Genomic DNA, 13,132 nt, shown 5'->3' with positions numbered 1-13,132 from the left:
TGCAAACAACTCAGTCTAATCAAGTCCTCTGCATGCATTCATACATAATAATAGATTCATTTAACAAATGCAAAATAAGACTCTTCCAGTAACTCTAATAGCTTCCCAAATAGCAAGACAATATTTTTATGTCTGCAATATGCAAACATAATCTGACAAACACAGGACTGAAAGATAAATCACATTATTCAGCCGGGCCATTAAAACTACATTTTGGCAAATAGATTTCCGATAAATATGCCAGATAAATGTAATTTCTGGAACTGCTGATTGTTTGTTCTATTTGCGTACATGACCTGCTTGGTTGCACGCAGCCTTCTGTGGTCTGATTGTACACACCATCTCTACCCGTCTCTGAACTTTCAAGCATGAGTGCCATTTGGTTCGTGTAGGATATTTCTATGTGAATGAACTATTAAAGTATCACATTTCAGCCATATTCAGTCATCCAGAGTACGAGCCTTGCAGCTTTTTAAGAGCATGTGGGCATAATGGAGTAGAAAATGAGAATTAAAGGTCGAAGATGTAGAAGGAAGAGAGTTGAAAATTGGATTGCTGATAGAGACGTGGCTGAAAATGAGAGGCAGAAAATAAAGCTAATGTTCAACTCTAAATGTCTTCCATATTTAATGGCACATACAGTATGTGCTACAGCTTGACCTTGGTGAAAAGGAGGTCGTAAACCGAAGTTTTTGATTTCCTCAAGATGCACGGTCCTTGCCGACTCTGCAGACCCCTTGTTTGATATACTGTACAATATTTATACATATATGATTCTGACATTGGTGATAATTGGATTTATAGACCAAAGGCGAAGAGCGCGATAACTGTAGCAGCTGGTCCTTGTGTCTGAAAGATGCCCTTCTGGACCACAGTGATCATAAACCTCCTGCTCTCTCTGTCTGACACGCACATGCACACAAGGATGCACTTCTTTCATGTCTAAAGACAGGTCACTCACAAGCATCATCCTCACCTTTATCTTACGCTTCAACTTTAAATGCATTCAGCCAAACCTTTACGAACTAAAAGTGAAACCTAAACCTTAAATAATAACTATGCTTCCACTTTATTGCTCCAGAAGTCTTTTTAGAAAAACACACACACACACCCTCACAAATACACACTACCTATATTAGTGAAGTTTCCAAGGCAGGATGGGAAGGCGGTTTTGTCCCTGGCACACTGCCTGGAACTCTCAGCTGTAATGCAGGCCTCCTGCTCTACTGGAAAAGAGTGGATATTGATCATCAATCTAACAACACCCCTGAGGTAACAAAAAGTGTGATTGTTCTGGCCAGTTGTACTGCTCATGTTACAGCCATTTTAACTTCTCAAATTACTTGCACTCTTAGCAAAAATGAGTGAAGGGTTATAAAAAAATAGAACCAAAACCAAGAAGCTTTTAGGTTTCTGTGCTCAGCGATTGTATGAAAAGGGATGTGTTCAGAAAGAAATGTGGATGTTGACTTGTAATTTAAAAAAGACTGAACTGAGTTACTACTTAAGATGCTAACAAGGTGAAAGATTCACCTTGTTAGCATCTTAAGTAGTAACTCAGTCACACAAAACTGCCTAAAAAACAGTTTAGTCCAGCTACTCATTAATGTCATAAAGGTCCAGCATTTATTTGCTTTCATCTTCTAAGTGCCATTATTTCTCATTCCTCCAACATTTCTGTTCCCTTTAGATATAGAAAATGATGCCAGGCCATAGTTCTTCACACTAAACATTCATGCGTGTGTGCCTGCTGCAGAGTCATTACTGGTGTGTTTTATCTTGAAAGTTTCCATTCGACTGTAGAGCCTATCTGAGCAGTAGAGATGGAGAAAGAAAGAAGGAAGAGAAAGACGATAGTGACGAGGTGCAGGAGGTAATGGGGGTGTAATCAGAAAAGAAGAGGTGTGTGAGGAGTTTAGTGGAGGGGAACAATGGAGAAGAAGTGTCCACGCAGATAGATGGGTTTAACAGGTGGGTGGCATAGAAGGGCAAAGATAATTGGATTGTGGGAGAATTTATTATATTTGATGAAGGCAAATTTGCTTCCTGAGGCTTTTCTCTGTTTGGTGGAGCTCACTAAGATGACTGGCCAAACGATACACTGGCCAAGTGGGTATTTCAATTCACTGTGTCAGGCAGTGTTTAAAAATGCAAACAGGCACAGATGCTAATGCAATGCTCAGTCTAAATATACAGTAGATATGAATGGGTTAAGACACTGCAAGGTCCTGGAGGTGGTCACTGAGGTGAAGTTATAATAAACTGTTATGAGCAATTAGTTCAATTCAGTAGGTGCTGAGCTGTGAGGTTTCCAAGCAGGCCTGCACCTAATGACCCCAGCACGTGTGTGATGGCAGCTCACCCTCAAAAAAAGGGTTACTCTACTAAGACTGGACTGCTTCAAATGGAGCTGAACTTAATTTCTTCCTGGGCTTCAGCTTGAGTAACGTTGGAGATTAGAAAGCAAAAGTGAAATGAGGTGAAGAAAAAGTTCTAGAAACTATTCTGTGAGCATGAACCAAAAAAACAAAACAAAACAAAGAAACTACAAGTGTACAATACACACAACACATTATTCAGTTATGAAGTACGTATACAGAAGGAAATAGATTATCAAAAGTAATGTTTTATTTCAGAAACACTAAATTAAACCATCTGGTCAAATTCTTCAAGAATGACAAATTAGTTTTTGTGCATTGACCAATTTACATTTCTGCTTGTACCACTTTTGTCTTACACAGCTGCTGCTACACTGTGAACTGTTTTTCCAATTTCCCTTTGTAGATATTGATCAGTGCCTTTACAATCAGATATTTCTAGATGGGGTTTACTGCACACTTAGGGAAAAAGAACACGTTATTCCAGAAATATCAAAGTCCATCCATCAGCCCAGGGTATATAATAATAGTTATTCAGTATTTCTATTTGCCTAGTTTGATCATTAATTTTCAGAACTTAAAACACTCATCACTGCAAATGCAGGATATGTAATATGTGCGCACAAAAATGATAGTTTAATATTAAAAGACTTGTGTCTTAACAATATGCCTAAAATGGGAATTATGTTATGCTAAAATGTGGCATTTTATACTGTATATAGTGGAAATACAGACAAGGTGAAGCAGGCATTCTGAGGTTGAGAAGACATTCAATTGTGCCTATTTTCTAATGGTGAATTTCTCCACAGGCTATACACAATACAAGCTCTTGTCTTTTTATATAAAACATTGTAAATGAGAAAGAAGAGCTTCTTCTCACAGTGCTTTAGTGAATATTGAGTACACCCACCGGGAAGCGTTATTATCATAAAAAAAACTGAGACCATGTCCACTCATGGAGCTGGAAACTGAGAACAGATACATTGTGTATCTAAATATTCACTGTATACTGAAGTTAAAGAGAATCAACAATGTATCTCCTAACATGTCTATGATGAGGGATGAAGCACATTACTGAAGTAGTGCCATTAAACCTGAATTTTGCCAAATAGATTTCCAATACAGTAAGTATGATTTCTGCGAGTGCTTCAGAGGTTGTTGAGTACACCCACCCATAAGTCTTTAAAAAGTAACTTATAAAAGGTGAGTACTTCTCCACTGATGTAGCTGGAAACTGAGGACAGATCTATTTGTGTCTCAGAGAAAACAAGCCAAGCAGTTTATGTGTGTGTTTGTGCGTGTGCGTGTGTGTGATGGCACACCGACAGACCTCATGTTGGTTTCACGCCTGACTTGGCACTGCTGTCTCCGCAGTCTCTCACAGTCAGGACAGATGGCAAGGACTTACCCCACAAGAAACCTTTCAAAACACACAAACACACACACACACAGACTTGATGCACAACACAATAACCTCCGTGGCACCCACTGGCTTGTCTCTCAATCCAACAATGAGTCATACCTAGCATCCTCTCCAACCAAGTGTATTGGTGTGTGTTAAGCTGGCTGGGAGTGCGCTTTGATAAAACACCTGAAGTCAACTAGTCAGACTTCACTGCCCGCTCACACATCTCACTCTCTCAGTACAAATGAGAGCCCTGCATCTACCACAGCCCAAAACATCTATTCAACTTAAGAGGCAATTAGCATTATGAAAACACTTTTTCGTGACTAGTAGCATTTTGAAGAGACACTTCTGATCAAAGCCACTGATTGAAATTCAATACTAGAATAATTTTTTTAATTTCTCCACTGAGCTCTATTGCAGCTTTTAAACCAATGCCACTGCTTGAGGTGTTATTTTGCTCTGCAATCTATTGCTTTTACATTCAGCACAGTAAATTATAAAATTCAGTCCCCTCTATGAATAATGTTCTTTTAAATTGTTCCTCACCTCGAGTAACAAATTAAAATAGACGGTGCTTCTTTAAAATTACAGTACATCTTATTTATTTGACAATCAAACAATATAAAATTCTTTATTTTAGGCCGTGTGTGTTTATGTCATGCACATTTCATCTGTGTCAAATGTGTGGGTGGACAATTGGGTACCAATGTGTCTGTGTATGAATGTATGTGTGTGAGAGACTGTGTAGGTGGACAACAGCTTGAGTCAGCAAGGCTAAACAAATAAAAGTCACTGCAGTTGTATAAAGCACTGTGCAAATATTTTAGGTATTTCAGATGTTTATACTCTTTTACATCATGTAATTCATTCTAGGAGCTCTCTTTTATCTCAAATTCCTTCTGTACCACGACAACAGCTCCAAATCACATGGCCAGAGAATAAACAACTGTCCTCCGAGCCCAGGAGAACAAGAAGTCCTAAAACTAGATGGGATTGCAACACAACTTATTTTGACATCATGTAGTTGATCATCACTTTCCCCCATGCTCATAACTTTCCATCAGTGTTGTAGATGCAGCCGTGAGCTCCATGCCTGCGCTGATGAGAATTGCTACTGTACCTAAGGGTGTACATTTTCCAACTACTCCCAAACACATGCACGTTTAGAGCTTAGTTTTAAAAAATATCAGTACAAGAAAATGTTGTCCATGTAGTCCATAGTGCCGTGCTAACTCAATTGAAGAAACTTTTTGAAAACTCTTGCATCTCTTTAACACTGTTTTATCTCTTAATAACATAAGAATCCAGGCTGTTTGTGTCTCTTGCTTTCTTCTTTTCCTGTCTTCTCCATCCTCTTCTCTCACACTAACTAACTTCATGTCCTCCCTCACTACATCCATAAATCTCCTCTTTGGTCTTCCTCTAGACCTCCTGCCTGGCAGCTCCAACCTCAGCATCCTTCTACTAATATATATTCAGTCTCTCCTCTGAACATTTCCAAACCACCTCAATCTGGCCTCTCTGACTTTATCTCGAAAACATCTAACATGAACTGTCCCTCTGATGGACTCATTCCTGATCCTGTCCATCCTCGTCACTCCCAAAGAGAACTTCATCTTATGCTCTGCCACCTTTCCTTCCGTTCTCACGGATACTCTTTTATCACGCGTCTCTTACTTCCTGTCATCTCTTTTCACTTGAGCTCTCCTGTGCTTGACCGCTGACTATCCTAGGATCTCCACCTCGGAACTCATTCCAGATGAGTTGGGTCTGAATCTTCATCCCAGAGGAATCTCTGGCTAACAATATTTTTCAGTGCCTTGTTTTCTGACTGGGCTGAACTTTCTTCTGTGTTTGTTTCTCTCTCCCACATCAGTTAATGATTTGTTTGGTTTGTCTCATGAGTGATGGTAGTCTGTCCTCTTTCCAGGTCTTCATGATTGAATTGAGCCATCTGTGCTAAAACATAGCTCAGTCCTTATCTGTTGGCAACATTTGGGAGTTGCCTGATGTCTTTCTCTCATATTTACTCCCTGAAGCATACCTGCCCCATTGTTTAAAATTTCATCATGCCCAAGTCAAAACCAGTTAGATGAACTCTATTGTATATGCATGCTCATTTACTGTGTCTAATTTGTTTTCTTAATTGCATTGATAAAAACTTCTGATGGGTGAGACATTGAGGGAAAACTTGCATAAGGCATAATAAATATGCAAATGCTTCCAATATGTATATGAGAGCTCACTAATACAGTTTAAATGTGATGCAAATCCTATATTAAAGCCTTCACAGAAAGATATTTAAAAGAACTGAATTATCCCTATTTACACATTAAAAATAGACATTTCAAGAATCTACGCCAAAGAAGTGCACTAAGTGACTTCGCTAGTTTCAATTTCTCACTTATTAAAACTAATTGGGGGACATTGATGAAAAATTCTTGCATTGTGTATTATATCACATGAATGCCTGAAGATGCATCTGCTGGATCCATCAAATATAAAATACTGTAAATGCGTCACGACGAACACATGCCAACATAGAGAAACTATTTTTAATTACACAAGGGGGGAAAAAAAAGCTGGAAATTTCAATCAAGTGTACAGCTCCATCAGTTAATGCAAACAGAGTGATACAATCAGTTTCTATATGCTTTCCATTATCTTCACTAAAAAAACACATGGGTCATCAAGCTTACTATTCCTCTTTCACGGGTAGTTTGCCTTAAAAACACGAGGCTGAATGGAACAAAATTGTTTTTAGTCGTCCAGACAAATTAAGTAAATAATGGAAAGGTTTGTGTCCAGGTTACTTCTGTGTTGGAAGTGGATGGTCAGAAACTTCAGTAGACCACATGGTTCAAAATATCGGATAGAGTATGAAGTTGAACGTCCAAAAATGTAACTAACAACATTTATCCACCACAGCTTACGGCAGCTTATTTTAGGCATCGTCGGGTTTGTCTGCTGGTGGACCACACGGTTGAAGCATCTTCTCCATAAGGTTAAAACGGACACGAGCCTTGCTCTCGTTCTCGGCGACGGAGAAATAGTTGAGGAGGTCAAAGTGTCCCATGTAGGAGCAATAGGAGTCTCTGTGCTGGTTGACCAGCCATTCCCACTTGCTGGTGTCGGCGTGTCCTGTGCCGATGTACTTGGACTGCAGATGCTCCAGTTGGCTGTGGATGTTGTATCTATCGGTCATTGTCGCCGAGGTTTAGGTCCCGAGACTCTGATCAAAGAAGGAAACAAAACATCAGAATAGTAAAGTTAATTTCATGCACAATCCACACTAGGACAGATTTAAGCCATGTCATTTTTATTACTGTCTAACTTTAATCTGGCTTAGAGATCCTAGAATTCACTACTTTATCAGTACTTTTTAATCGGTAAAACCATAAACTTTGGCGAAAAAGCTTCCAAGCTTCGAGCAATTAGCATGCTAACGCTGCTGCTAGATAATAGGAACGTGAGGTTAGCTAGTCGATGTTAGATCAACAAAACTCTCCTTTAATCGTAGCGTTAAGTGTCTATTTTAGCTAAACATTTTGATTCTTGCGAACGATGCAGCTTTTAAAAGCAAAAGATACGTACTGGATTAAATGTAAAGAGTTCAAAAACAGAAGATAAATACTGTAGCTGATGTTCCCGTACTACGTTGTGAAGCGGTAGAACTGCGACTTCCGGTGAGTCTCCAACGTTACACAAACCGAGTGGATGCAAACCCTGTAACTTTAGTTCCTTCCCAAAATTACATCGTAGTTTGAGCGAGCACAACAATTCAGACTGTAATTTAATCTACCGTGAATAATATACTACAGCGAATTCTATATTTCCATACTAGTGTATTATATACTACCCTATAGTGCAAACATTCATTGCAAACAATTGATTCAATAATAACTATGTAGCCAATTGTGGTAAGAACAGGTAAGGGAGTAGTTTATTGGAAATAAGTTACTATAAAAATAAAAGAACAAACTATTTTATGTTTTTCGACAAGTTTTCAAGTTCTGACTCATTAGAACTTGTAGCTCTGGTTGACCAAGATAACTGTCTAATCCGTTGTTAAATACACTAACCCTACTTTTGAACTCTCTGTAGTACCTGATCCAATTACAATGGTAACTTTTTTTAGCAGGTATAATGTTTAATATGTTCAGCATGTGTCAGTATGCAATTCTAGCATGGATGTTATATTGCAATCCCTCCAACAGCTGCTAAGACATTTCTTAAAAACAAATAAATAATTGTGACCCCCATACAACAGCAGAGGTAAAGCCAGGAGATTACAGAACTAATTAGGAGGCATTGTCTGGGAATGAATGCCTGGACCAAATTCCATTGGCAGGGCATTTTATTTAAACCATACAATGTCTATCCCTTTAAAGACTAGAATTAAAAACCTGAGAATTACAAGTGTAATGTAATATTCAAATGTCTGTAAAAAAAATTGCATGGCAATAAAATAAAAGTTGGATTATTCAATTTGGGACCAAAATAGGTGATTGACATTTCCCATTCTGGAAACAGAACAACACCAGCAGTGGTAACACAGCATTATTTCTTATTTGTTATTAACTGGCTGTCTGTATCCAGAAAGGTACAGGCTTTCTGACTTCACACCAATTATCTGGTCATCTAACATTTTGACATATGAATATCACAGGCAAGAGCCTGGAATGATTCCGTGTTTTATCAATAAGTTAAAGAGCATTGGAACTGTACTATACCAGAATGGTTTTATAGATGCATTCATTTTAGTAGAGCTGGTAATAGCTTAGCTATGTGTTCATCCCTAAGGCCCTTTGAACAAGAGAAGTTTAATTGTTTCAGGCTATTTAAGTTGCCTGAAATGTCATAAACTGTTTGTTGAATATGTTTTTAGAGCCAAAGCTAATTTCAAGTTTCAGTCCCTTGGTGGGGACACTTTGGATGATTACTAGACTTTTGCACAATCAGGTTTTGTCTCTTTTTTAATAACATCTTCTTTTGGTTTTTGGTTGTTATTAGAAACAGCAGAAGAGATGTGGGGTGGGAACTGCAGGAAGCATGAGGCAATAGTTACTGTAATAGGACTCCACATCCAGCAAGTCAGACGACCTCACTATCAGAAATATCTATATCTGGGTGTCTACGTAAAGCCATCATACATAAAAACAAACTTTGAAAGCTTTTTCTTGTTTTACCGCTTAATCCTAATGCTTTTGTTCTAGTACAGCAACAGAAAAACATTAGCAATTATTTGTCCATATCTTGTTTTGGGAATTTGCACAGGGAAAATTGGCTTCGACTTTGGTTTCCTCAAAGCACTTTTACAAGGTATGATGCACACGATTCACATGGGGGCTAAATAGTCTTCAGATGTTGGAGGTATTCCTTCTGTTTTTATGTGTTCAATCTGGGATGGATTTAAATAACTTAAAACTTTGCCATAATAATGGAACTCTATAAAAGCAGAGTAAATTAAAATGATTTCCACTAACATTTTGAAAGCTCATCACTGTAAAAGGTTTAGGTTTGGATCCACCATCATATAAGATCACTTGATTAAGGTTCAAATCATTGCTTGTTGATAGGCAACATACTCGACTTAACTGGTTGTCAAAAGTATGGCTACGCATGACTATTTATTGATCAGAGTAAATAGATATGAAGGCAAACAGTACTAAAGAGGAAGATGAATTTGTTACACTGCACCATGTATAGACACCTTTTTAATATGTGGTAAAGCAAGGTTTTTAGTTTATGGTTATATTAGGATAAGTGTTAGTGTGAGAAAACTACAATGTATCTGTTATTAACAGGCCTTTTTTTGCCCATCTATTGAACTTGAGCATATATCACTTTGTACCTCAAATTCATCAAGACAGTTTTCAAAACAAGGTCTACATTTTAGTTAACAGACACTCCCCAATTATGGAGGAAATATAAGTTAAAGTCATTTATTTATTTCAAAAATACTTGTCTTAAACTCTGATCTTATCTGTGGGACATAAGATTATGGACTCAGTTTACATTGTTCCCCTCTAGTCTTTTGTTTTTTCACCTTAGGAGAAACAAAATAGTTGTTTTCCCTCTTGCAGAGTTTCACCTATGGTAAAATAATAGTCAAAGGGCCATGATAATCAAACTTTGATAGCCAATCTTTTAGTGAGCAGACCTGGGAACTGCAAGCCAAGGCAGTAGAAGCAGAAAAGAGTAATGAAATCAGGTGGATGGATGGGTATATTAGCTGACTGAATGGCTACTGTGGCCTACAGGCCTGCTGAGTGATAGCCTAGTAAAAATGGAGTCAGCGATATTTCCCTTGATTTAAGCTCATTCTCTGCCACCCGGTGTCGGAGGTGGATAGAGAGAGGATGTTGAAACAAACTATACCCTGCTGGGTTGTTACAGCCATGGCTGGTTGGCTGATGGACAAACTAAGATAGTTCATTGGTCTGCTGACAAACTACCTGGGATATTGAGGACAGAGTAATGAAGTGGATGGCAGCTTTACAGGACTCAGTGGTCTCTCCTGCTCATTTGCTTACTGATATACGATATTAGCTCAGTCTCGTCCAGTCAGGATAATCAATGACTTTTAATTCTCCACCAAACCTGAAAGTTTCTCTACGGTGTCCAACTCTCATCTCCCTGATGTGCTGTGCACAGCAAAATGCAATGTTCCTCTCTGTTAGACGATGAGAGCTGGTTAGCCATTCATCTCGGTGTGAAATAGCCTGAGGAAACTATCGCAGTATGACAGCACTGAGGTGCTAGGGTATCAAAGCCAGGAGAACTTAAATCGGATTTAGCAAAGCTTTGAACAAAAAATCTCTCTCTTTCTTGCTGGTGGTGTTTCAAGTTCCATAAAGGATTTATGTTTATTTCTTGTTAAAAATGTATTTTCTCCATTGACTGTGTGCTAAAATCAGCCAAACGCCTGTTTACTTGAGGCTTTGCCTACTTCCCAGGAGCCTGGGGCCCTCTGAGTTGAACAGCTTTATACAGTATAAAGCAGATAACTATAAAATCCAGGGCAACTGACTTTTGCAAACAAAAACTTATCACATTTCCTGCAAGTACAGACACAGCATTGAATCTCATTATTTGGGCCATGATTGTTACAGATATTATTATGACTACAGGCCTCTTTATCATGTACATTTATGTACAAAGTGTGTGCCTTAGCACAATTATATTCTAGAGGACAATTCTACTGCTCAGAGCTTGCTCTTTGTGGCTTGGAGACAACATTGAGATTCTAATTTTAGACTTATTTTAGTTTCTATTTGGTTGGATATTTTTCTAATATTTTTCTTCAAGAACTCATCAGGAGAAACAGATGAGACAGAGCTTGAGACATAGGGGACCTACAGGAGAAATACAGTAGCTCATTCCCTTCTCTTTTCACCAACCTCCATATGTCCATTTGATCATAGCCATTACTAACTAAAATGAAGTTTAAATTAGAATCACAGCTTTGTGTCAGAGCAGTAGAAGAGCAGTAAGAACATCCTCTGGGATCAAACCAATGAGTACATGAATAAAAGAAAATTCATGTGTCAAAAAAACTGTGTCAACATGCATCATAGGATCAATAACTGTATGAAAAGTCTTAAAATTTGGGATAAACATTAACACACTATGCATACGTACATGAGTAAATAGCTGTTTATTGAATGCAAAAAAAGGCAAAATTTATAGAACATTATGCTTAACCAAAGACAAAAAAGGAGGTGTTGAGGAACAAACAACCAGAGTCCAAAAAATAAAAAATAGAGAAGGGAGTTGCAAACCCAAATCAAGATGTTTCCTCTTAGTTTAAAATGTCACATACCAGCCCTGCTACGCCTTCTTCAGTGTGTGATAGTCGTTCAGTTTCATAGTTGAGACCTTTTACTTTTCACCACAGACTGTCAATCCATTTATTACCAACAAGTGCACCTCGTATTTGCCTCTATGGAAACCTCACAAGGCTTGTTCCAGCAGCCAGTCCCAATTTCACCTCCCAAAGCAAAGTCATACATTCTGTACATTCACAGAACTATACGTACATACAGTAAATTGTACAAGCAAACTACTATTATTATTTTCTATAAAAATAATCTCCAGATCTTGTGCTAATTGCTAACAAACTTAAAAAAGGGGGCAGCTGGTCTACAGGATCAGTGGTTCGACTCCCTACGTGTCAAAGTGTCCTTGGGCATGACACTGAACTCTAATTTTCTCCCGTGGATCAGGTGAGCACCTTGTAAACGTGTGAATGAGAAGCAACATTTGAAAGCGCTATATAAGCAGACCATTAAAGAAAGGGAAAAAAAAAAAACGTTCATTCATCTTTGTGTGTGGACCCTCTTAGGTATCATATTTGTGTATGATATTTCATAATTCTTCTCCCAACAGACCCTAATTTTTCTCCTCAAGACAAAGACTTGGCCTTTGAAATATGAGGTCATTAAACCTAGGTTTGGTTTATTAGATCTGGTATGGTTGATTAGCTTTCTGTACAGACAAGGGTAGCTTACAACATCAGATGGTTATGAGGGTGCCATCTCTCCAGGAAGAGGGAACATTCAACGCCATTTGATAATAATCACTGTGACAGGACAATCATGCTGCCAACTCCAATAAAATAAGGCCTGGCTCTTCAACAGCCTCATACATGACAAGCTAGTGTAGAGGCCATATACACAGACATACATGCTGCAAATACACCCACACACTTGGACCCTGCTGATGACAATTTCTTCATCCGCACGACTTGTGCATGGACGCACACCCTTGGAGACATGGAAACCTAATGAATACAGTTTACAGTTTTCATACACGACTTTCCAAACACAACTGTATTTTCCAGCTCAAACTTCCTTTTGACTTCAGTTGAGATAATTTCAAATGGCTTTACCCCATTTTATTGCCCTCTTTCACTTCCTCTCAACACTCACAAAAAAAAAAAAAAATGTAGCACCATATGTCAAGTGTGTAGCAACTTGCTGAGAGAGGGGGCAGGGTTAGAGAGGTCTGAAAATGAAACGCAGTACCCTTAAGCAACCATAATAATTAAGAACAATGCACCATTTCAGAGCTGAATCATATGTGAGTGGATTGTTCAACAGCATTAAGCACAAAATGTAATAAAGTGAAATGCATTGAAATTGCTAAAAATGACAGTGTACTTTACTTGATATTTCATCATGAATTGTGAAGAAAAATGATGAAAGATTACAGTTCACATGCACATTATTTTATTTCCACAGAACTTGGTGTATCAATCCTTCAGAGAAAAACAGAGACTGGTGTGTATAAAGTGTGTGTGTGTGTGTGCGCGCACGTGTGTGTGTGCCAACATTTTTGTTGT

At 38.3% G+C, this 13,132-nt stretch overlaps 1 protein-coding gene across 2 annotated transcripts; it reads right to left on the bottom strand.

Moving 5' to 3' along the window:
• Positions 1 to 6,327: 6,327 nt before the first annotated feature.
• Positions 6,328 to 7,505, bottom strand: sf3b5 (splicing factor 3b, subunit 5). Of its 2 annotated transcripts, none has more exons than XM_067516245.1 (2): positions 7,421 to 7,505; positions 6,328 to 7,018 (listed from the first exon to the last, which is right to left on the bottom strand). In XM_067516245.1, the coding sequence occupies exon 2, from the start codon at positions 6,989 to 6,991 to the stop codon at positions 6,731 to 6,733; it is 261 nt and encodes an 86-aa protein (XP_067372346.1). In that variant the 5' UTR covers positions 6,992 to 7,018; positions 7,421 to 7,505; the 3' UTR covers positions 6,328 to 6,730. The 2 variants fall into 2 exon arrangements, with proteins under 2 accessions (XP_067372346.1, XP_067372337.1); XM_067516236.1 differs by having other exon boundaries at positions 7,381 to 7,492.
• Between the last annotated feature and the right edge of the window lie 5,627 nt (positions 7,506 to 13,132).

This window comes from Channa argus, chromosome 1 (genome assembly GCF_033026475.1).
Source record: "Channa argus isolate prfri chromosome 1, Channa argus male v1.0, whole genome shotgun sequence".
In the NCBI taxonomy this organism is placed as follows: domain Eukaryota; kingdom Metazoa; phylum Chordata; class Actinopteri; order Anabantiformes; family Channidae; genus Channa; species Channa argus.
This window is presented reverse-complemented; position numbering and strand designations above follow the sequence as displayed.

Bases quoted from the DNA above. Each gene is read 5' to 3' on its own strand.
- sf3b5 (XM_067516245.1), bottom strand. From the start codon at position 6,991: ATGACCGATAGATACAACATCCACAGCCAACTGGAGCATCTGCAGTCC.